The sequence below is a fragment of the Electrona antarctica genome (genome assembly GCF_951216825.1).
Source record: "Electrona antarctica genome assembly, chromosome: 7".
Classification (NCBI taxonomy): Eukaryota; Metazoa; Chordata; class Actinopteri; order Myctophiformes; family Myctophidae; genus Electrona; species Electrona antarctica.
The window spans coordinates 57,257,064-57,282,231 of record NC_136812.1 but is presented as its reverse complement, the minus strand read 5'-3'; the positions used below and the strand labels follow the sequence as shown (position 1 = coordinate 57,282,231).

General features: G+C 44.0%; 1 protein-coding gene and 1 long non-coding RNA gene across 4 annotated transcripts in view; one reads left to right on the top strand and one right to left on the bottom strand.

Moving 5' to 3' along the window:
- dbt (dihydrolipoamide branched chain transacylase E2) overlaps nucleotides 1-8,556 on the top strand; it is a 35,499-nt gene extending 26,943 nt beyond the window's left edge. For 2 of the 3 annotated variants that reach the window (XM_079506316.1, XM_079506317.1), the window contains 6 exons: nucleotides 28-271; nucleotides 1,030-1,196; nucleotides 2,459-2,536; nucleotides 4,753-4,944; nucleotides 6,212-6,283; nucleotides 6,676-8,556. In XM_079506316.1, the coding sequence (XP_079362442.1) occupies nucleotides 28-271; nucleotides 1,030-1,196; nucleotides 2,459-2,536; nucleotides 4,753-4,944; nucleotides 6,212-6,283; nucleotides 6,676-6,843 (921 nt within the window). In that variant the 3' untranslated portion in view covers nucleotides 6,844-8,556. The remainder of the gene's footprint in view (nucleotides 1-27; nucleotides 272-1,029; nucleotides 1,197-2,458; nucleotides 2,537-4,752; nucleotides 4,945-6,211; nucleotides 6,284-6,675) is intronic. The other variant, XR_013790441.1, reaches the window with a different exon arrangement.
- LOC306926846 lies at nucleotides 7,241-10,249 on the bottom strand. Its single transcript, XR_013790442.1, has 2 exons — nucleotides 10,127-10,249; nucleotides 7,241-10,073 (listed from the first exon to the last, which is right to left on the bottom strand). It is a non-coding gene; the product is annotated as an uncharacterized lncRNA (long non-coding RNA).
- Between the last annotated feature and the right edge of the window lie 14,919 nt (nucleotides 10,250-25,168).

Genomic DNA, 25,168 nt, shown 5'->3' with positions numbered 1-25,168 from the left:
CATAATACTGCATAACATGGTTTTCAGATTAAGCTGAGTGAGGTGGTGGGAACCGGCAGAGACGGGCGTATTCTCAAAGAGGACATCCTCAACTTCCTGGCCAAGCAGACCGGCGCCATCTTGTCTCCGTCTCTGGCCTTCCAGGAGATCCAGACTCCGCCTCCGACCGTCATGCCCAAGGCGAAGGCTCCGCCCAGCGCTCCTCTGCCGGCCACGCCCCCCAGACCCATGCCGGTCTTCACGGGGAAAGATGTCACCGAACCCCTGAAAGGTCCGTCCGTCTGTCTGTCTGCCAGCCATAGTTTGAAGACCATGCTTCTTCTTGTTCCCTACAGTTCCATAAAGCCATAGTTTGAAGACCATGCTTCTTCTTGTTCCCTACAGTTCCATAAAGCCATAGTTTGAAGACCATGCTTCTTCTTGTTCCCTACAGTTCCATAAAGCCATAGTTTGAAGACTATGTATCCTCTTGTTCCCTACAGTTCCATAAAGCCATAGTTTGAAGACCATGTATCCTCTTGTTCCCCAGGGTTCCACAAAGCCATGGTGAAGACCATGTATGTTATGAGGTTCCCCAGGGTTCCATAGAGCCATAGTTTGAAGACCATGTATGTTGTGATGTTCCCCAGGGTTCCATAAAGCCATAGTTTGAAGACCATGTTGTTTCTCGTTTCCTAGGGTTCCACAAAGCCATGGTGAAGACCATGTATGTTGTGATGTTCCCCAGGGTTCCATAGAGCCATAGTTTGAAGACCATGTATGTTGTGATGTTCCCCAGGGTTCCATAGAGCCATAGTTTGAAGACCATGTATGTTGTGATGTTCCCCAGGGTTCCATAAAGCCATAGTTTGAAGACCATGTTGTTTCTCGTTTCCTAGGGTTCCACAAGGCCATGGTGAAGACCATGCATGTTATGAGGTTCCCCAGGGTTCCATAGAGCCATAGTTTGAAGACCATGTATCCTCTTGTTCCCCAGGGGTTCCATGAAGCCATAGTTTGAAGACCATGTATGTTTCTCGTTTTCCCCAGGGTTCCACAAGGCCATGGTGAAGACCATGACGGCGGCTCTGAAGATCCCTCACTTTGGTTACTGTGACGAGGTGGACCTGACCCGCCTGGTGGCTCTGAGAGCTCAGCTCAAACCTGTGACCGAAGCCCGGGGGGTCCGGCTGAGCTACATGCCTTTCTTTATTAAGGTAAATAACAGATCTATAATGGTCTGTTTTTAACCCATTCTGGGCGGGAACCCCTTTTGGTGTTTTAAAGCATTATGTTATACTTTAGCTATTGACAAATAGCAGATCTACAAGCTCATAGCGCAGCACCGAGTGCCACACTATGAGCTTGTAGGTCTGCTATTTTTTTTAAATCGTGAAAATGTGGTGCAAGAATGAATATATATTCGTTTTTTTTTTAACTCAAATCTTTGCTTCTGACCCCCATCTGAAAATATGTAGTTCCAGTGACACCCCCTAGAAGCAAATATTTGAGTTAAAAACATTCTGAAATAATATATATTCAAAGATTTGTGCCACATTTTCACGATTTTTCAGAAAATAGCAGACCTACAAGCTTGTAGCGTGGCACTCTGTGCCGCGCTATGAGCTTGTAGATCTGCTATTTTTCAATAGCTAAAGTATAACAGCTAATGCTTGAAACACCAAAAGGGGTTCCCGCCCAGAATGGGTTAAAACGCACTGTAAATCCTAAATCTGTGACCGACGCCCAAGGTAGCCTGGAAACCAGACAAATCTGCCCCAGGGAAGAAAATCCCTGTGGAGATTGGGTCTGGCACTGATCAGTTTGAATTACATTTCGCTCACCCCAGAGTTGTGAGTGACCAATCAGAGCCCACTATTCAAAGTGATTCGAAGTTCCAGACTAATATCTAGGCAGTGATATTAGTCTAGGCATGCCAGGCTACGGCCGAGGAGCCAGGCTGAGCTAATATGCCTCTCTTTATTAAAACCCATTTAGACCCGAGGACGATTCTACAAATGCCTTCTAAATCTTGACCGTTTTCTGAAAAACCCTATGTCAAAACCCTATGTCATTCTCAAACATTTTCATGTCGAGGAGCCCCAGAATTATCTGTAATTGGCCGCCGACCCTCATCTGAAAATATGTTGTTCCAGGGACCCCCCCCCCCCCCCCCCCAGAAGCAAAGATTTGAGTTAAAAACGTTGGCTCTGAAAGAATATATATTCAAGGACTTGCGCCACATCTTCATGATAAAAAAACAAAAAAAGCAGACCTACTTGTAGTTCTGCTATTTTTCAATAGCTAAAAGTATAACATAATGCTTAAAACACCAAAAGGGCTTCCCACGCAGAATGGGTTAACGTAACATAAAACGGGTCTATATTAGACATGTGATGTGATCTCTGTGTTGTGATTGGTCCATAAAACAGGTCTATATTAGACTTGTGATGTGATCTCTGTGTTGTGATTGGTCCAGGCTGCGTCTCTCGGTCTGCTGCACTTCCCCATTCTCAACGCGTCGCTAGACGAAGGCTGTCAGAACATCACATATAAGGTAGGTATCAATATTCATAAAGGTATGCATGCATATTCATATTAATGTGAACATCACATATATACAGTTAATATTTCTATAGATGGGGTATGCGGGAACGCCTACTGAGTGGCAAAAAAACTACTTTCTGGCCTTGACGGCCAACAACGGGCAACAACTCCACCAGAGTGCTCCAGACTTCCCTCTCCAGAGAAAGGAAGCTCTGAGAAGGAAATTAAGTGGTCACGTGACTGGGCACCATGACACTTTCATGGACACTTTCATGGGAGCCAAACTACCCGGAAGTTTGGCAGAATGCACTGGAGTCAATGAGAGCTCAGTGACCAGCTCATGAACAAACATTATTTATGAATGACTGAGACCTTTTGTAAAGTAATCACTTCTGGAAAATAACAGAAGACATGTAACACATTATTGTCTGCTGTGTTGTTATTCGATGTGTACACTGTAATTTTTATAGAGGTATGGTATCTAAAGAGCACAAAGTACCTTTCTGAACGCAAGTATCGTGAGACTTCCCACCGTTTCCTGTCTGGCAGCCAAATCTTGCGATACTTCGGAGCCAGAAACGATACCTGCTGCTGTTTAGATCCTCAGATGAAATTATATACTGTGCACTCTGTGCACATCGAAAAGTAAGTGATTAGAAAACAACCTGTGATATGTCTTCTGTTATTTTCCAGAATTGATTACTTTACAAAAGGTCTCAATTGTTCATAAATAATGTTTGTTATGAGCTGGTCCAGCCGGCTCCATTCACTGCCATGTATTCATTGCACTTCCGGTGTGAGTTTGGCACCCATGAAAGTGTCATGGCGCAGCCCAGTCACGTGACCACTTCCCTTCCTTCTCAGAGCTTCCTTGCTCCAGAGCAACATTAGTGACTTCCTCCTGGGGGATTCCGAGACGTTCCAAGGCCAGTGAGTCGATGTGTTTCCTCCAACTGTGCCTTGGTCTGCCCCGGGGTCTCCTCCCAGTGGGACGTACGTCGAGGACCTCCCTAGGGAGACGCCCGAGAGGCATCCTAGCCAGATGCCCGAACCACCTAAGTTGGCTTCTTTCCAGGCGAAGGAGCAGCCAAACAGAAAAGAATTGGACACACATATTTATATTATATTCCAAACGAGATGCATGCTGAAGTCAGAAATGAAGACAGAACATTGTCCTTTTGGTGAAGACCATGGATTAGGAGCCATTCTTTCTGAGCCGTAAACAAGGACGTGAACGGCAGTGCGCAACTGCGCATGCGTGAAACAAGGAGTGCGGTGCAGAAGGAAAGGCCAACCCAAAAAAATTAATAGAAATTAAAAAGTTTTTTTAATCAATAAAAAAAAGCCCTAAAGACGTGTATACACGTCCAAGGCCTCCTGTGGTTTTATTAGAAAGGACGTCTACTATACACGTCCTTAGAAAAGATTGTGTTCATATTATTCCAGGCCTCTCATAACATCGGCCTGGCCATGGACACAGCTCAGGGTCTTCTCGTTCCTAGCCTGGAACTCACCTATGCTTTTTATGGCATAGGCAGCTCCCGGCAGGATCCGCCGGCAGAAACTATGCGCAGCTGCTAGACATGAGACTAATTAATTAGAGCGACAGAGGAGTGTGTGTGTGTGTATATGTGTGCGTGTGTGTGTCAATTTAACAAAGGTGCAGACGATCAGAAATCAGCAGAGAGTGAGTGATGTTTGCGCTACTCGATGCCGAATTGAAGTGGACTCGGACCCAGACTTTTTTTTTTCTCCCTGGAAATAAAAACGTCTGGGTTTCCGAGGCTATCTCGTTCCTAACGTATATATACATTATATACCTGTATTACTAACCATATTAATATTATTTTAGGTGTATCATAACATCGTCCTGGCCATGGACACAGCTCATAGATATTATATTAATATGATATATATTACAATTTACAATTTAGGCATTTAGCAGACGCTCTTAATCCAGAGCAATTTAAAGAAAAAACGTAAAAGTAGTTATCATGAAACATGCGTATTGCGTAAGCTAATAATGAAACTATATATATATAAACTATACATACTACGAAAAGGTGGGTTTTCAGACTACGGCGGAAGATTGGGAGTGAGGCTGCAGTTCTGATTGCAATGGGAAGTTCATTCCATAGTTTTTATTACCCCAGGCCTCTCATAACATCAGCCTGGCCATGGACACCGCTCATAGATATTATATTAATATGTTCTATATTACTCCAGGCCTCTCATAACATCGGCCTGGCCATGGACACCGCTCAGGGCCTTCTCGTTCCCAACGTGAAGAACGTCCAGATGCTCAGCGTGATGGACATTGCCGTGGAGCTGAACCGTCTGCAGAGTCTGGGTTCCACGGGGCAGCTGGCCATGAGTGACCTCACAGGGGGAACCTTCACCCTGTCCAACATCGGATCTGTACGTTCTCTCACACACTACTACTACTACTACTACACTATACCTGACACTAACTAACAGACACTATACCTGACACTAACTAACAGACACTATACCTGATACTAACAGACGGACAGAGTCTGGGTTCTACGGCTCAGCTGGGAGCCAGTGACCTCACAGGAGGAATGTTTACCCTGTCTAACATCGGATATGATATAGTATATCATATCATTTATCAATTTATCACTATATTATTATTTGACACAAAGCAGAAAAGAAAATACGATGATATACAGTACATAGAGACATAAGGGCAAGAGAAATGTCCACAGCTCAGTCTAGTCCTGCATGCCAAAGTCCTGATTAAGCCTCAAAGTCGACTGATGGACGAAAGATCTTCAGTCTGACCTTATTGTATGCTGGAACTAGGGCTTTCAGCAACTAGTCGACTATTCAACTAGTCGACTAGTAAATCCACTAGTTGACCTTGTTGGTACTAGTTGATAAGGAGAAAAAAAAAGGTTTTTGTTTTTTCGTTTTTGTAGGCCTCAAGATCAGCTAGAATGCTAGATTATAATCACCAATGTACACCGTTTTTAAATGTACAAATAATATTAACAAAAATAAAAATAGGTGGATAAACAACTAGTCGACTACTAGTAAACTACGCAATTAGTCAACTAGTAAAACTCACTAGAAGTGAAAGCCCTATCTGGAACACCATATCTCCTTCCTGAAGGCAGCAACCTATACTCTCCATACAAAACATGGCCAGTATTTGAGGTGGGGGACACATTAGATCTGTAAGACCTCCATCAGCTAGGAACTACTGGTGACCTCACAGTGGGGAACCATTAGATCTGTAAGACCTCCATCAGCTGGGAACTACTGGTGACCTCACAGTGGGAGCCATTAGATCTGTAAGACCTCTATCATCTGGGAACTACTGGTGACCTCACAGTGGGGAACCATTAGATCTGTAAGACCTCCATCAGCTGGGAACTACTGGTGACCTCACAGTGGGGAACCATTAGATCTGTAAGACCTCCATCAGCTGGGAACTACTGGTGACCTCACAGTGGGGAACCATTAGATCTGTAAGACCTCCATCAGCTGGGAACTACTGGTGACCTCACAGTGGGGAACCATTAGATCTGTAAGACCTCCATCAGCTGGGAACTACTGGTGACCTCACAGTGGGGAACCATTAGATCTGTAAGACCTCAAACTACCTTTACCCTGTTTGGAAGTGAGAATAATAATTATGCATGTCTTCATCTGTGGTCAGATTGGAGGAACGTACGCCAAGCCAGTCATACTGCCCCCTGAGGTGGCCATCGGTGCTCTGGGAAAGATACAGGTAATATATACTACAATACTACTATAATACTACTAATAACTGCTACTAATGAAAACAAATACAAAAATATACACATTTATAAATACTGCCTCCTGAGGTACTCTGGAGGCTCTGGAAAAGATCCAGGTAATTTATACTAATGAGCAGTCGTCCCCCCCCCCCCCTCCTATGCCCAGCTTTGTCTGTTTGCTCAGCCAATCAAATCATCACGTTTGTGTTCACACAAAGTACATATTGAGGATAAAAATGAGGGCAAGTGATTGGCCGGAATGACATTCGTGATGATTTGATTAGCTGAGCACAGAATATATGATGATGATAAGAGTGCCCCTCACTTCACACAAGTATATATATATTTTAATATCGTGTGTGTGTGTGTGTGGTTGGTTCAGGTTCTCCCCAGGTTCGACCTCCAGGGCCAGGTGGCCAAGGCTCACATCATGGTGGTCAGCTGGTCAGCTGATCACCGCATCATCGACGGAGCGTCCATGTGTCGATTCTCCAACCTGTGGAAGGACTACCTGGAGAACCCTTCATCCATGGTCCTGGACCTAAAATGATCCTAATGTGTACCCCTAGACGCCCCCCCCCCCCCCCCCCCCCCGTACCCCCCGACCTTTACCCCCATACCACCACCGTGTGTCGATTCTCCAACCTATGGAAGGATTACCTAGGGCAGGGGTTCCCAGCTTAAATGATAATTAGGAACCAAATGGACCCTTATGGGTCTGTAACGTTAGGGTCCATTTGTTCACACTCAGAGTTAAATTAACTTTGATTTTACAATTTTCATTGGGGGTCCCAGAGATAGAAATGACATTAAATGGGGGACCGTAGCCTAATTCAAGTCAAACCTGGGGGTCCTTGAAATGAAAATGGTTGAGAATCACTGCTAGACCCGTAAAGATCTTCTCTTATTGGGGTGGGGGGGTCCTTGGCATATAATTTCTAAGGGGGTCCGCAGGCTAATGCGTGTCAATTTGGGGGTCCTTGACATAAAAAGGTTTGAGAACCACTGACCCTAGAGAAGCCTTCAGCCATGGTCCTGGACCTAAAAGAATACTAACATCTGGACCCGGACTAGATTCAACACACCCACACCCACCATGTGTACCTATTACACCCACCCAACCCCCCCCCCCGTCCCCAACCCTAGCCCCCCCCCCCCCCCCCCCCCATCCTTCCCTGGACTTTGGTGTGACTTTGTCTGCGTCTGAAACCACAAGCAACATTCTAATTACGGATGTCCCGATAGACTTTTTTTTTTGTTCCCGATCCGATCCCGATACCGCAATTTCTGTGTGTACCAGAGAATCATATTTATAATACAAAAAAAATTAAAAAAAGATTACTTATTTTATCTCGTGTTGTTAATACCAGACTCCTCCTCACTTCAAATGTGCACTTGCAGTTCGGGCAACTCGAAAGAAAACTCCACATGCCCCCAACATTGTATTTACCTGCCATAGTGTCAACCCCATAACCCCTGTGTCGGATCGGTGGTTAGATATTCGCTGATACCGTTATGACCCGATATGACCAAAAAAAGGCCGATACCGATACAGTATCGGGACATCTCTACTAATCAGTATGCCGTTATCCAACATAACAGCATACTGTGGTCGGTACCGGGCCGATCGTGACCAAAAATAATCTGTGATCGGGATCGGATCCCAAAAAAAGACCTGATTGGGAGCACCTGTAGTTTAACCCATTAAGGCCTGACGTCGAAATTTAAAAAAAAAAGTTTTCTAAATCATGACAATTTTCGGAAAGATTTGAGGCACATTTTAACGATTTTTCAAAAATAGCAGACCTACAAGTTCATAGCGCGCCACTCGGTGGCGCGCTATGAGCTTGTAGATCTGCTATTTTTCAATAGCTAAATTATAACAATGTTTAAAACACCAAAAGGGGTTCCCGCCCCAAAACGGGTTAATGGTTAATGTGGTTAAACGCTAACGTGACATGGATGCGTTCCAGGTCTCAATGGATTAATAGTGTGTGTAGTATGTCACTGTGCAGTTTCAGACGCAGCCGGTGGATTCTCTCTCTAACTAACGTGTCTTTGTGTCGTCTCCTTCCTTTTCCTTTCCTTTTTTTTGCTCTCGTTTCCTCGTTGCCTTACGTCTTCCAGACGTCTAGACGGGATCTAGGATGTTAAATAACTGTTACTGTACAGCCCTGGAACGTGAAAATATAAAATGTACAAAGAAATCTGATGAATTCACGCTGATCTAGTAGCCTGTAAATTAAATAACTGTGAACCATGATTTCACATCACGACCTTTTTACAAAACAAGTTATGCAGAAATCACATTTTAAAGCTGCTCAAATGAAAATCCCACGTTACAAGTGTGCTTTATTACGTGGTTTTAGGACAGCCAATGGGATCGTGGTTTGGATGTATTATACTAGTACTTGTTCATCCCTCTCATCCAATGAGCTCATCTTCGACTTCGGATTGGTTCTCAAATGGCAATTAAGTGTTGTGATGTCATGAGGGGGGGGCGTGTTTGTTTATGCTTTGTTTGTGAGTGAGATTATTCTGTGAACAATAAATATCATGTTTTTTTCCACATATAAAAAAAACATAATTTGGGAAGTAGTTGTAAAAACCATAATGTAATGTAGTTGTAAAATCTGTTGGACCATTTTAGCCTTCATTCAACACGAGGTCTACCTTCTAAAAACAGTGGTTTTCTATCCTTTTCATATCAAGGCCCATTATTTATTCGGCATTTGAGCCACGGACCACCATTTTGATGACATTTTGCCTCTCGGAAACAAATAATATTTCCTTACAGTTCAATATGATTTTGTCCACAATTCCATGCTGGAATTCCGTAGGAGAGATAACGGGCAAATGTTGATCAAAATAACAATTCTTCTACATTCTCTCTAAATATGTAGACCGTAAAATGAAGCCCGGGTGCATTTGGTTTCATTTTATGCTCTCAAGAGTTAAAGATCTACAAGGGTCCATTTGGTTACCAACTCTCCATCATTTAGCTGGGGACAACCTGGAACCCCAACCCCCTCAAGTCCCACTGGTGGTCCCCGGACCACTGGTTGAAAGCCACTGTTCTAAAACACATGTAAAGCTGCACTCTGTGATGTTTTATTGACTGTATTCCCCTCCCTGTGTTCAAACCCAGCTCATCCCCTGGTTCACCAAAGTCATTTCTCTATGGAGAATAACATGGGCTCATCTTAAAATCGCCTCGTATAACGCCGGGGCTCCACTGGACGCGTCAGCGTTGCGTCTCCGGCACCGTCAGGGAATGTTCCCTTTTTAATCAATGAAGGGTGGCTCCACTGCCTGCGTTGCGCTGCGTTCTGTGACTGCTTTAAAATTGCCCCGGTTTGTTTTTTGACGCGCGTCACACGCGCCCGGTGGAGCCCCGCCGTAAGACTTCTGGTCCAAAAATAAACTGTCTCGGCGAATCAGTCAGTCATATATATTTCATGTAGTCTGTTTCTAGTGAAAATGTAGCTAATTCGGCAGCAGTAACAATAGCATTTTATCTCAGTCAGTTTGTTTCTTCATGTCCATATCAGTGAAACGGCCTGGATGATTTGTTTTATTTTTTCAAACACAGTTCTTATATGAGGCGATCTAAAATCCCCCCCTATGGGGATTACAATGCAAATAAAAAGTACATGGACCACTGGACGTAGCGCCCTCTACCGATATTGACATCCGACGTCGGTGCTCTATTGCTGCTGGACATAATATAAGACAGAATGTCCGCTTGGCCAGGGGGGGGGAGGTATTGCACTTTGAGCTCTGCAGGCAGTAGACCGGGGTCTAAAATGTATCAATAGAACCACTTCCTTAACCATAGTATTGTATACTTTGTCACAAGTGACGCCTTGTTTTTGAGTGATTCATTGATTACTTTATTAGTCCTGACTGTAAACGGAGTCATTAAGGGGCACAGGCTTTAGTGCCGACACTATTATTAGTCCGACAGTCATCAGACCGACAACCTACCTCTATCCCTAACCTAACCATAACCGCAAGCACGAGAGCAGCGCATGTTTGAGCGCTTAAGTCCGGCCCTTGTTCCCGCATGTCGGAATTACGTTCGGATCCCTCATTAAGAATTAAAGAAAAAAAAGTCCTGGGGACTTGTTTCCATTGTGGTTCTATGTATTCAATTCATCAACATGGCATAAAAATAATCTGATGTTTTAAACATTAACCTCCCCTTGGTTTTTTTTCTTTGGTTTTTTTATTCCCATATATTCCCATTTTAAATGATTGGTGTCAGGACATTCTACATAAAATGAGAATTTATCCATGTTCATTCAGTCTTCCGCCAGTGTTTTTGGCCCGCAATGTGTCCACGATTGCAGTGGCGGGCGGTTCAACGGTTCTTTACTCATTGGGCCGTCAGGGAAAAAAAGCTTGCTTTGACCAAAAACGTAATCCGGGAAAAGACTGAGGTAATTGTATTTTTTTCTAAAATATGATAACGTGGAGGTGGACGGCAGGCGAAATGTTCACTTCCGGTTCATTCCCGGTCGTATCGGTCTCCTAGCAACCGAGTGTGTCATTCATACGTTGGCGAAGAGCGCCATCTATCGTTAACCACTGAAAAGACCACATGACGTGATATGATTGTGCTTGGCAGTCAATGAGTTTTATTGAAATAAATAGCAGATTGCAGCTTTAATATTACGTCACAGTGATGAGGGGACCAATGTGACCGGAAGTCACGTGACCACAGACACGATCATGTGACCTGAAGTCACGTGACCACAGACACGATCATGTGACCTGAAGTCACGTGACCACAGACACGATCATGTGACATACATACAGTCGCTATTGAACATAGAAATGAATTAATGTTGTTTAATGTCATTAGTATTATTATTACTGCTTCTCCAAGTGTGGTTCCGGGCCTCTCCCAGGTCCCTGGCGCTACACCAAATCCAAGGGCCCCGTGCACGCGCGTGCATGTGATGCGCAACTGTTTCGCGTTTGCGCGCCCAGTGAATGAACGCGCATGCGATCAGCGCACCGCCAGCACTATTGCCACTGCTCCCCGACTGTCTCCTCCCACCGAGTGGTTAAAAAAAAAAAAACTGTTGGACGACCAAAAACACTAGTGGGAGTTCCTGTGCTGCGTTACATTGAAATCGGTGATCTATGAATGCAGTTTCGACGGAAGTAACAACTGTACGTATTTGAAATATAGTCTCGCACACAAGGGCCTTGCAAGCTGTGGGCCCTCGTGGTTCCATTGTTAATTAGATCCGGGGACCTCCTGGGGGGGGGCTGGGTCCGGGGACCTCCCAGGGTGTCCCTGGGGGAGGTTCCAGGGGGTCCCTGGCAAAATGAGGAACATAACATAATCCATTCCCTGTTTTATGTTTTGGCTACTCGAAAATAGCCAATCTACAAGCTACAAACTATTTAAAATGACCTGATCTATACAAGCTTGTAGTTCCAACGATTTCTGAAACATATTGACATGTCAAATCTCTTTTGGCCTCCATGCACAAACTCTGTTCTGATGGCATATCGATTTGGGCTCCGTGACATGTAAATGTAAACCGAACGCAAATTTGAGCCTTTTCTTTCATTTTATTTTTTATGACAGATCTGTGCATTTTATCTTAAAAAGCACTCTCTGACGCCTTGTTAAATCTATCCCATAATTAGCACTGTTGGGGTTTGTCGCTATAGGTTAAGTATGTCAGCTATATATTTTGTTTGTTTTTGTTTAGGATTTTTGTTTGATCTGGTTTCTGTTTTCTTGTTTGGTTTTAGAAGAATATAGTATATATATGAAACGAATATAAACAGACAGTGCTGTAGCATTTTTGTATTATAACTTTTTGGGGGTCCGTTTTAGTTCGGTGAGAGAATGTACTTTATGTTTGTATTTGATGGGAGTGGCTCCTTTTTTAGGTGAAAATAATAAAGTTGTGTTTGGATGTATTTGATGGGCGTGGCTCATTTTTGGTTCAAATAATAGTTTTAAACAAGGAGGCAAAAGGCTGAAGCAGCGATTCCTCTTTGCATTCTGTTGATCAGTGTTTTGGCGACACCTCTTCTGTTCTTATAACTGCTTAGTGTGGTTTGCCGTAAGGGCAACCAGCCCGTGTTGGCAGTACGCACTTGAGCCATATTTATGACAAATCAACCGGCTTCACCAGGAATCGTGCTTGAGAAATGTTTAATAATTGATATAAATTTATTCATGCTTGAAATTGCCCCTTTGACTTGAATTACGGAGACCGTAAGCGCTATAGTTACAACCTAGGAGGGGAGATTCATAATTACAAAAAATCTGAAAGTTATTGTTACATCACATTACAAGTAACAGGTGGAATTCTTGGCTGTGCAGGCGCATCATTGCAGTTAAAAGATAAGAGGGGGAAAACAATAGTACATGTGCATAGTACATGACTAATCTACATGATACAATGTGTGCATGTAAAATAAATAGAAGTTGATGTAGCCTATGTGTGGAGTCTACTAAAACAAGTCAGTGTGCAGTGCCACCAGACCTATAGTCCGTCAGCCGGTGTTGTGGTGTGGGAAATTTGGTATAGTTTTATTTATTTTTATTTTTTTTGCCTAGAATATTGTCGACCGGCTGTCTGTATTGAGCATTTTTTTATAGGGGTTTATATGTGACCATAGTACCATACCATTGACAGGCAAAAATGTCAATTTCATTATGCTTTACGTAGCATGTGACATGTCAAACTAAGGGGTTTTCATGATTCTGAATCAATTCCACTAATAGCAGATCATAAAGGTTTGAAAACACATATAGATATAACAGAACAGACACAGCCGGAGGTGACCACAGCTTGGGAGAGGGAGAGGTTGAAGATGTCCGTGAACACTCCCGCCAGATGGACTGCACGGGCCTTGAGCACACGGCCAGGGATGCCATCCGGGCCGGCTGCTTTGCGGGTGTTCACCCGCTGGAAGGCTCTGCGCACGTCACCTGTGGACACCACCTGGTGTCCACAGGTGGTGCAGGCAGTGGCTGTATTGTATACTTCCAGACTCGAACCCCGGTGTAGAAGGTGTTAAGCTCGCCAGGGAGGGAGGCGGAGGGGGTCTCTGCAGATCTATAGCTCTCCCGGCCTCTGTAGTCCGTAATAGTACGCAGCCCCAGCTCTCAAACTGGGCCTCCAGCTGCAGGTCGTGTAGTCCTTCTTGGCCTTCCTGAGGGTTCTCAGGAGTGCCGCACGGGTGCCCTCCCCACCTTCAGATACCCTGTGACATCCCTGACTGCACTGCATGCACAACCAACAGTGTGTCTTACAGAAACATGCGCAGTTGAGACCAGGAAGTTGTACATGCACAAATTTGGGCATGTACAACTTCCTGGTCTCAACTGCACATGTTTCTTTCCTTCCATGGAGCAACATGGCGTCGCCCGTACGGTCTTCGCGTCTCGTCCTCTTTAGACAGTCCTTGGACTACATGTTGTCTCAGTAAGACAGCCCTCCCCCTATCCACAAGGATCGAGGAGCAGTGCACCAAAGCATTATGGGAATTGTAGTCCAGGAAGGAAGTGAGCCCACTGTCGATGACATCAGAGACACTAGACTCACTGCTAAAATCTAAACTATCTAAACCACCAAAAAGGGTGAATTGTCCCTTTAACAGATTGCAGAATGCATACAACCCAAAGAATACAGGTCAATACAAAAACTGCTAAGAGGGTAAGACTACTTGTTTACATCAGGGTCCTCCATTTTCAAATCATCAAGAAATACTTGTAGGCCTATATTTCTGTAGTGTATACTTCTATACAGCAGGAAATATGGAGGGATCCGAGGGAACAGAAAGCACTGGATTAGCTGGCATCCCCAAAGGTACAAATATCACAATGCTACAATATCATTATGCTTACAATATTAAGAATTGTTACATGTATTATGACAATTTCATTATGAAGTTTTAAGTTAAGAGTATTGTGGTACTATATTTTTGGGGTAGTTAATCATTCAGTCTATCCACTATTGAGAGTATTTTCTCTCTTTAATTACAGCAGCAGTATTTCTTTTAGAAGCTTAAATCCTTGTATCAGTAAGTCTGGAATAGATTTGTAAAGATACTGACAGAAGGGGGCAGTAATGCAACTATTAAAGGGGAAAACCACCCATTTTCAACATTTTACTATGTCATTAATATACCTTAGAGCTGTTGTGTGGAAATAATAAAAAAGTCCCCCCATTTTGTGTTTCCTAGAACTGTAATTATGAAAAAAATCATTAACATGGTGAAACACATCTTGATGACATCATCAAGATGTGTTTCACCATGTTAATGATTTTTTTCAGACCTCTAGTTCTAGGAAACACAGAATGGGGGAACTTTTTTATTATTTCCACACAACAGCTCTAAGGTACATTAATGACATAGTAAAATGTTGAAAATGAGTGGAATGCCCCTTTAAGGATTCCAACTGCCATAATACCCCACGAAGAAGAATCAGTAAATCTGTGTTCCACCGAATGGGTCTAGTGAGGAAAAGCCAGGCTCTGCATGATCCTGGCTCGATAAATCCGCCCATTCATAAGCCAAATTCCAATACCGCAACTTTCACACAAGCTCACTCCCCTCGCGTCCTCCACTCGCTCCTTAGCTCCGCCCCCAGCGAGGAGGAGAGGATTCGATGCGAGGACAGAGTGGTGGAGTGAGTGGATTTGCCTCTAGAATCGGAATGTACTACGCTAGCGACTTTAAGCAACGACGGCTACGGCAGTCGGCTACGGCAACCAGAAATGGATCAGTGCTCTATACATAAACCTGCTCTCCGTCACAGCCCTTTCTACTACGGCAGAACATACACTTACACGTAGTGTCTACAACGCCATGTCATAAGCATGTTTATTGAAATGATAGCTGTCATACATTTACACCGATTGCTCCATCACCTCTCTTATGCTGTGTAATGTGTTGGCATGCTCTGAATGAAGAAATAACACTAATACCATATGTCATATTAACCATGTTTATTAAAACTGTTTTAGAATAACACAGATTTCTCCAGCACCTTCCTCTTTCCACTGCTGATCATGTCCAGCGCATGTAAGAATTAAGCAATATCGGAAAGTTAGCTGACTGGAATTCCACAAACCTGCCTGAAGCATGGAGACGCTTCCAGCAACATGCCCAGCTGATGTTTACCGGCCCGCTCAGAGAGAAGGAAGAGGCGGACAAATGCAGCTATCTCCTTCTATGGATTGGGGGAAAAGGTTGTGATGTTTTCAACACTTGGACGCTCACAGCAGACGACGCCAAGAAGTTACAAACTTATTATGATAAGTATACGGCCTACATCACTCCCAAAGCCAACCCCATCTATGCTAGATACAAGTTTCAAGAAAGGATGCAGGGTGAGCATGAATCAATTGAAAAGTTTGTGAGCTAAAACTGCTTGTAAAAGACTGTGGCTACCGAGATAGTGATGAAATGGTCAGAGACCGCATTGTTTTTGCAACAAATCCGGCCAGATTCGCTCCACATCTATCAGAGATCAACACACCACTGCGACAACTACTAAAACACGACAGTGAGTTTGTGTGGGATGCTAACCACGACAAAGCATCCAAACAGATGAAAGAACTGATAACTCAGCAGCCAGGCCCAGTACTGTCGTACTTTGACCCTGAGAAAGAGCTACGGCTCCAAGTGGACACTTCTAAAAGTGGCCTTGGTGCAGTCATGCTTCAAGACAGCAAGCCAGTTGCATCAAAATCTCTCAACAGCACCGAAGAGAATTATGCACCGATAGAAAAGGAACTGTATGCTGTGCTGTTTGGCTGCAAACGTTCCCACGAGTACATGTATGGCCGCAAGGTAGTTGTGGAGTCAGACCACAAGCCTTTGGAGGCTATACTCAAGAAGCCACTGGCAGCAGCGCCACCAAGACTGCAGAGGATGATACTGCAACTCCAGAGGTACGACATCACAATCATTCACAGGCCTGGAAAATGCACACCTGTGGCTGACACGCTGTCACGGAAGTCCATAGAGTACCATGACGGAACCCTACATGAAGGAATGGAGGTGCACACAGTTATCAGCAGCGTTCCTGTGAGTGACAAGAGACTGTCAGAAATAAGAGAGGCTACGAGCCAAGACTCACAGCTCGCTACACTGAGAAAAGCTACACTGGATGGCTGGCCTGACACAAGGTCACACTGCCCGCTTAGCATTCAAGAGTTTTGGAACCACAGAGATGAAATCTCAGCAATCAACGGTATCATGTTCAAGAGTGAAAAGATCATCATTCCCCATAAGCTCAGGGAGAACATGATAGAGCGCATACACTCCAGCCACATGGGTGTGGAAAAGAGCAAAAACAGACCTTCTATTCTGGCCCGGCATGGGAAAGGAGATCGAGGCAGCAGTGGAAGCCTGCAGCATATGTCAAGAACGACGCAGCGCAAACCCCAGAGAGCCCCTGCTGTCACACGCCATCCCAGAAAGGCCGTGGCAAGTGATAGGCACCGACCTATTCACCTGGAACTCAAGAGACTATCTCATCGTTGTAGATTACTACAGCAGATTCTTTGAGCTGGAAAGACTATACAGCTGTACTTCAGCAGCTGTTATCTCCAAACTCAAGTCCATCATGTCCAGGCAAGGCATCGCAGAAATGAAATGAAATGAAATGATTACTATATTTACCCAGGGTATCTGGGCTAAGCTCAAGAACTTGTTTCCAGCCAGGCCCTGCTCATAGAACATTTCATCGTAGTGGTTCAATGCCTTGTTCAAGGGCACTTCAGCGGTGGTAATTTTAACGTGTCGGACCGCTGATTCGAACTGGCGACCTTCCGGTATCAAGACCGCTCCGCAATCCGTTCGGCCACCGCTGCCACGACCCAGAGGTCTGGGTCAGTGATAATGGACCTTGTTAGTCGTTACAGCTCGAGTGAGTTTCAACGCTTTGCAGGGTCATGGCGTTACACACACACCACCACTAGCCCCCACTACCCACAGAGCAATGGCCTCGCAGAGAAGTATGTCCAGATCAAAGTCAAAGTCGTACGATTTGTCACACACGTTACCGCAGTGAAATTTGTTCTCCGCATTTGACCCATCTCTTGGAGCGGTGAGCCGCAGCGTGCGCCGCGCTCGGGAATCATTTGATTAGTAGATTTGACCCCCAATCCATTCCCTTTGATGCTGAGTGTCAAGCAGGGAGGCATTGGGTCCCATTTTTTACAGTCTTTGGTATGACCCGGCCAGGGATCGAACCCCGACCTCCCAGTTTCAGGGCGGACACTCTAACCACAAGACCACTGAGCTGGTTAGAGTGTTAGATAGCCAAGCGCATACTGGACAAGGCCAAAGCTGAAAACAAAGACCCCTACCTTAGTCTACTAGAGTATCGCAACACGCCTGTAGACAACCTGAAATCACCAGCACAGCTTCTCATGAGTCGGAGACTACGCTCGATCCTTCCTGCAACAGCCAAACACCTGCAACCTCAAGTCGTCTGTCAGCAGTCGGTACGTGAGAGGAGAGAGATCTGTCAGCAGTGGCAGCAGTCGTATTTCAACAGATCTGCCAGACCTCTACCCCAGCTAGCTGCTGGTACGCCTGTCCGTTTTCACCAGCAGGACGGTTCCTGGAAACCTGCAACAGTGACACGACCTGCACACACAGACAGGAGCTACCACATCACCACCAGCGGAGGTCAGACCTGTCGACGCAACCGCCGACACCTCAGAGAGAGCCGAGAGAGACACGACAGCGGAGACGGTGCGACAGCAGAGGTCTAGTTTTTATGGCATAGGCAGCTCCCGGCAGGATCCGCCGGGAGAAACTATGCGCAGCTGCGCGACATGAGACTAATTACTTAGAGCGACAGAGAGAGAGAGAGGAGTGTGTGTGTGTGTGTGTACATGTGTGCGTGTGTGTGTCAATTTAACAAAGGTGCAGACTGCAGACGATCAGAAATCAGCAGAGAGTGAGCGATGTTTGCGCTACTCTATGCCGAATTGAAGTGGACTCGGACCCAGACTTTTTTTTATCTCCCTGGAAATAAAAACGTCTGGGTTTCCGAGGCTATCCAACAGCTGGAGTCCAGCACCAGCAACACACAGGTCCGTCACGGTGATCCTGTGGTACCTCCAGACCTGAACTGTCAGCCGGATAACCCTTGGCAAGAGGGTTATCACACGATCAGGCCGTGCTGTCAAGCCGAGACAAGTTATTGACCTGTGAATCATTGTAAAGGGTGCAAGCCAAGCGCTGCCCTAATAGTACAAAAAAGAAAAAAAAGCCCATTGATTGTACATTGTATTTTCTCTGATGTTGCCTGTGCCTTCCTAAAAAAAAGAAAAGGAGGAAGGGTATTGCATTTTGAAGAAATTTACACTGATTATTTTGATGCATAACTTACCTGTGGTTATTATACATGTGAATTTGCATTTATTGAAGTTGCACTAAGGTATTGAATAATAGTAAGTATTGAACTTACTCTAACCAGCTATCCTCATGCCTACACCTGTTTACATATGCAACATTTTGCACAGGACATTTTGCACTTTGCCCAGGTTTAAGTACGTACAGTATAATGCACTGTTCAAGTGATTTATGCTATGTGCCTATTTTCCTATTTCACTTTGCTATTTTGAGCAGATATATTTTTCAGCCAGTGATTGTGCCTTTGCCTTACGCCAGGGCTCCACCGGACGCGTTGCGTCTCCGTCGCGTCGCGTCAAAAAACGCACCGGTTCAATTTTAATGCACGCGTCGCGTCTCCGTCAACGCGGGCAGTGGAGCCACCCTTCATTGATTAAAAAGGGAACATTCCCTGACGGTGACGGAGACGCGACGCTGACGCGCCCGGTGGAGCCCGGCCGTAACGGCCAATGAAGGGTGGCTCCACTGCCCGCGTTGACGGAGACGCGACGCGTGCATTAAAATTGAACCGGTGCGTTTTTGGAGTGGAGCCACCCTTCATTGATTAAAAAGGGAACATTCCCTGACGGTGACGGAGACGCGACGCTGACGCGCCCGGTGGAGCCCGGCCGTAACAAGCCATGCTACCTCAAATATATGGAACAACTGTCTTTTCTTTAAAGGGTAAGACCACTTTTTTAGAGGTTTGGGTTGTTTTCTTACCTTATTATGGTCAAACTAGTCCAGTCCAGGAGTTATTTCGCTCCATAGTGCAGTTTTACAGAAAATAACGTTATAAAAATACCAGCCCATTGACTTCCATTGTAACGGGGAAACAGCTCTCAAAGTCACTATTTTAGTACGTAAACAAACACAAACAAAGTTGTTTCATACAATATAGAGCAACACCAAAACTCATGTGGTTTTATTTCTTCATAAAAATGGTAACTTCCTGTTGATTTTACTATATGAAGATCTGGATCCGGATCCATGGATCCAGTCCGGGTTTTCTTCTGATTAAAATGGACAAATCAACAGGAAGTTAACATTTTTATGAAAAAATAAAACCACATGAGTTTTGGTGTTGCTCTATATTGTCTGAAACAACTTTGTTTGTGTTTGTTTACGAACTAAAAGAGTGATTTTGAGAGCTGTTTCCCCGTTACAATGGAAGTCAATGGGCTGGTATTTTTATAACGTTATTTTCTGTAAAACTGCACTATGGAGCGAAATAACTCCTGGACTGGACTAGTTTGACCATAATAAGGTAAGAAAACAACCCAAACCTCTAAAAAAGTGGTCTTACCCTTTAAGAAGGGAGATGTAGTCTGTGCTACAGTGCCATCGTGTGGTGGTAAATAACCACCACACGATGGCACTTGTAGCACAGACACAGACTACCTGTTGCACACTGATATAGTCCCGCGAGACTTCGGGACGAGAGTTCATGCTAGGATGAGATCCAAGATGGCGGAATAAACAAACCTATGTTGTTTACACCCCTACACACGTCTTGTGTTTATCAATATAAAGGTTCACAAACCAACCAAAGGGTAAAATAATACATTCAACAAACATCAAACTTGCAAACTGACATCTCGCAATGGTGCAGAGTTGCTCTGTATATAAGTGCAACAGCAGGTGGTCAGATCGAGGGAATGGGCCAGAAAACGGAATTGGATTTTTCTGCTTTCCAGCATGGAGACGGAATCAAGGAACCCAGATGGACGATCTCACAAAGAGACGTAGGATGGCTTGGATCTCGGCTGTACGGCGCAGAGACATAACATTCAACAAAGTATCTAAGCACAAACGTGTTTGTTCACGACATTTTCACAAAGGTAAATTATTACCAAAAACATGAAACTGTTATCTTGTCTCTGCTAACTAACTTAAAGTAATTAGTAATGCAAGTAGGGTAGCCCAGCTGTGTTGTAATTTGTTCCACATGCACACGTAGTCCAAGCTTGAATTCTCCTCTTTCAATCTGCCGAGCTTGTTTTTCATGAAAATCCACCGTAGTAGACATGTTATGAGCTACTTTCTGTCAAGAAATTCTGTGCAGGTGATTCTTTTTCTAAGTGCTGGAGTTTGGAAGCACTCGTCGTATGTCACTGAACGGCCCTGCGTACCACCTGTTTCGAATTTGCACATAATGCAGGAGGCAGCAGCGCGACCCGTTAACAAAAACGAGTGCTTCCAAACTGCAACACTTGCAGAGGATGTCTTGACAGAAAGTAGCTCATAACATCTCTACGGTGGATTTTTATGAAAAACAAGCTCGGCAGATTGAAAGAGGATAATTCAAGCTTGGACTACAGCTGCAATGTTGGTGAGTTTAACGTTGTTTAAGACAAGCAGATCGCAAACCAAATTGGATGAGTGGGGAGTCAATGGAGGGTATTGCAACTCTAGATTCATCCCATTATAAAAAGATCTAGAGTTGCAAATTGCGGCTAGATGGAAACCTCATACTAATGTTTCCAATGGGCTCTAAACTTTTTCCTGTTCCCCCAGATGATTGCATGGAGCAAAAGAGGAAAATGTTAACCTATGATCTAGCATTGCAGATAACAGAACTTAAGAAGAGTATAATTTAGGTTATCTTTACACACAATGGTAATAACAAGCAACAAAGACTCATAGTAATAACTCATTAATATAATAAATAATACTACGTTGCCTAACTAATTAGCAATGTTGTTGTTTGTTCTTCAGGCAAACCAGCCATGGAAATGTTCGAATTAGATCCAGACTGGGCACCTTCACTACACCTGGGGCACACAGAAGTGAAGCCATCATCGAGTGGCCGGCTTGAGCGGAGGAAAAAGAGAGTTGCACTACTGCAAGTGCAAGGGTAAGCAACCTTAGGCCAACATTGGCACAGTGAAGGGTGATCACTGGCATTAGTGTGAGAGAGAGGATTTGTCTTTTTAAAATAACATTCAATTAAGCTCTCTCAAATGTATGCAAATCCTGCATAATTCTACATTAATTCAACTGGGGAGGGAGTCTGGAAGATGGGTGCATTCTTTCTAATGATCATTACAATGTCCTGATGTGAAAGAAAATAGTCCAGAAGAATAAAGAGATGTTGTTCTATTTATGGACAACCAATCTGTTGGAATTGTTTAATTGTTTATTTTGATGTGGTGTCATAATTCAACATAATGTTGACAGCACACTGACTATAAAGAAAATAAAAACATGGCAATTCATGTCAAAGGTTTCCGACCCCAGTACTGAACAACACTGACCCTGCATCAGCACCAGATGTGGAGATGGCTGGCACAGAGGAGGTGGATGGTGAAGCTGCACAGGGTCAGCCACAGCAGGTGGATGCTGCTCCCCTACCAGGTCAGACAGGCCTTTTCATAGCCCTATTCCATTACAGATTTTGTGTTGTACCATAATCCTGTATTCCTTTGTTCAATTTCACAGACTTGGTTAAATATAGATTTTTATTTATTTTTCAAATTTTAATTGAAGGGACAGCCCCTTGAGATGCAGCATCTAATTTTCAAGAGGGACCCATAAACAAAATACAAAACATATATACAGTACACAAATGCATAAAACATACAGTACACAGATAACAAACAAATATACAAATACATACATATACACACAAATTGCTTGCTCACCCTCTTCCACCCACCCCACCACCTACCACATCATTAGCTGTTACACAATGGATAAAGACGGGCACAGTGCAAATACTTCAGGTTAGAAGCATAGACACTATTATTTTATTGTTGCATTTTGCACTTTTGTGACTGTGATTGTCTGTGAAAGGTGTTCTACAAATATACTTTACTTAACTTACAGGTGTTGTGGCCCCGCTGTGTGCTGAAATTAAACGGCTGTTGGAGGAGAACAAGTCCCTGAAGGAGAAACTATCTCAACTGCAGATCGACAACACTGGAGAAGAGCGAGAATGCCATTTTTGTAGCCGTCGGCGTGATGAAATTAACCGCTTGTTGGGGGAGAACAGGACACTCACAGAAAGGCTCTCTGAGCGTAAAATGGATTACAGGTTCTTTGAAAACGACGATAATAAGGTTAATTTCTACACTGGGCTTGGAAGCTATGTAATGTTGTCAACTGTGCTGACACACGTGCTTCCCTTGCTACCACAGAGAGGCCGAAAACTGTCCCCTTTCCAAATGCTCATCCTAACTCTAATGCGCCTCAGGCTGAATCTCCCAAGACAGCACCTTGCACATCTCTTCAGTGTAAGCGTTACAACTGTGTCCACTGTGTTCTTAGGCACCATATCTGCTATGTATACAAGGATTGGCTGTTTTGTGAACTGGCCAGACAGACATGCACTGGCCATCACCATGCCTCATCAATTCGTGGAGGCGTTTGGCAAGAAGGTAGCAGTTATTATTGACTGCTTTGAGATTCAGATAGAGAGGCCATCCAACCATAAAGCAAAAGCAGAGACATATTCCAACTCCAAAAGCCGTAACACCATGAAATACCTCATTGGCATTACACCAAACGGAGCCATTTCTTTCATTTCCAAAGGGTGGGGAGGGCGCAGCACTGACAAGAAAGTGACTGAACAATGTGGCATTATTGACAAACTGCTGCCTGGCGATCTGGTGTTGGCCGATCAGGGATTTGACATCACAGACAGTGTTGGTTTTGTGTGTGCAGAGGTCAAAACACCGGCATTCGTGGGACAACGCAGTCGGCTGAGTGCAAGACATGTGGAGGAGACACGGCACATAGCTCACCTCAGGGTCCACGTGGAGAGGGTGACTGGAGTGGTACGGAACAAGTACACTATGCTAAGTCACATCATACCAGTGCACATGATTCTCCCAATTCAGGGGCATGATATAACATTACTTGATGCGATTGTACATGTGTGCTGTGCTTTGACCAATCTCTCTCCAAGTGTTGCGGTGAAACTGGCTGAGACCAGGGGTCATCAACAAGGCTGTACACAGACAAAGGCCTGTGGCAAAGACTAGGCCTTGTCCATGGCACATTTGATTTTCTTTTTATACACACCATTGTTCTTATTGTCTCCACCAGGCCGAAGGCATGAGGAGAGAGTATGTTTTGCACTCAGTACGTGTGTAAGAAAGAAAGAAAGAAAGAGAAAGAAAAGGAATCTCTGGGAAAGTGAAAGAGTGAAAGAAACAGAATATGAATTAATTCATTTCTTAAACATGTAGCGGCTCACACTGCGAGCTGTTAAGAGTAGTGAAAGATGCAGTCCACTGGGGGGTGCTATTATACAGTAAAACTAAATCACCCAACGGTGAGTTGATATATTTTCACCATCTTTAGGATAATTATTAGAATATCTTTTTCAGTCTGCCAAATAATAATAATAGGCCTAATAGAAACAGATATTCTCTCCAGTTTTCTGGCCTCACTCCCCAAACACACCTCACCCCTGCCCATTTTGATTGCTTAGAGTTGACGACGAGTGCAGCGACTTGCAATTTTGGGCCTGGTCTACAAGATTCACTATACACCTTAAAGATACCCATGTACCGGTCAAAATAATTCCTCAATGTCAACAAAGTCCACACTTACAACACCAGAGGTAGTTCAACAAAGAATGTGCAACCCAGATTTGGTTCAAACAAAGGATTGAATTCATTTCGCTCCTATATGCCACTAAAATGTGACACGCCCTACTAGCAGCCATTAAGACATGTGAATCCCTCGACTCCTTCAAAACCGCTCTCAAAGAGCATGCACCTACGGACGGCTGCAATTCGAAACTGGCCCCCGTTAAAAAAAAAAGAAAAGTCTGAGTTCCCACCTCCTTTCCCCTATAGGCCATGTTTTTCCCTTTTTTACTTTATATGATTTCCTGTTTTTATAGAAGTGTATTTGTACGTCTCTAAATGTTCTGATGAATTGAAAATGCTGGACCCTGTTGTAAACAAATGTGAGTGCTTAATCATGGTATGTCCAGACTCAGAGTTGAAGTTTTTGTATTGACCTGTGCTTTCGTTTGAAATCAGTGTTGATTTCGTCGACTAATACTATGACGAAAAATGTCCGTCGACTAATTTTTTTCACTGGCAAAAACTAAATAAAAACTAAAGCCAGATGACTAAAACTATGACAAAATATAGGCCTACTGTCGATTTTGTCAACAAATAAAAACTAGACTAATGTTATATGTAGGAAGGGACTAGTGGACAAGAGGTCCAGTATAAGTCATTTCACTTGGTTCAATTCAATTCAATTTTATTAATTTATTTTTTTATTTAACCTTTATTTAACCAGTAAAAACCACATTGAGACTGAAGTCTCTTTTACAAGTGTGAACTGGCCAAGACAAGAGGCAAAACAAGTGACACAGCTCTGCCAGTAACAAAACAATACACAACAAAAAACATGACAGACATACAATGCTCATAAATACAGTACCCAATACAAGAAGCTCAAAGGGAGAACAGGAACGTTTAATAACGCGACCAATAAGGACTAATAAATAAAAT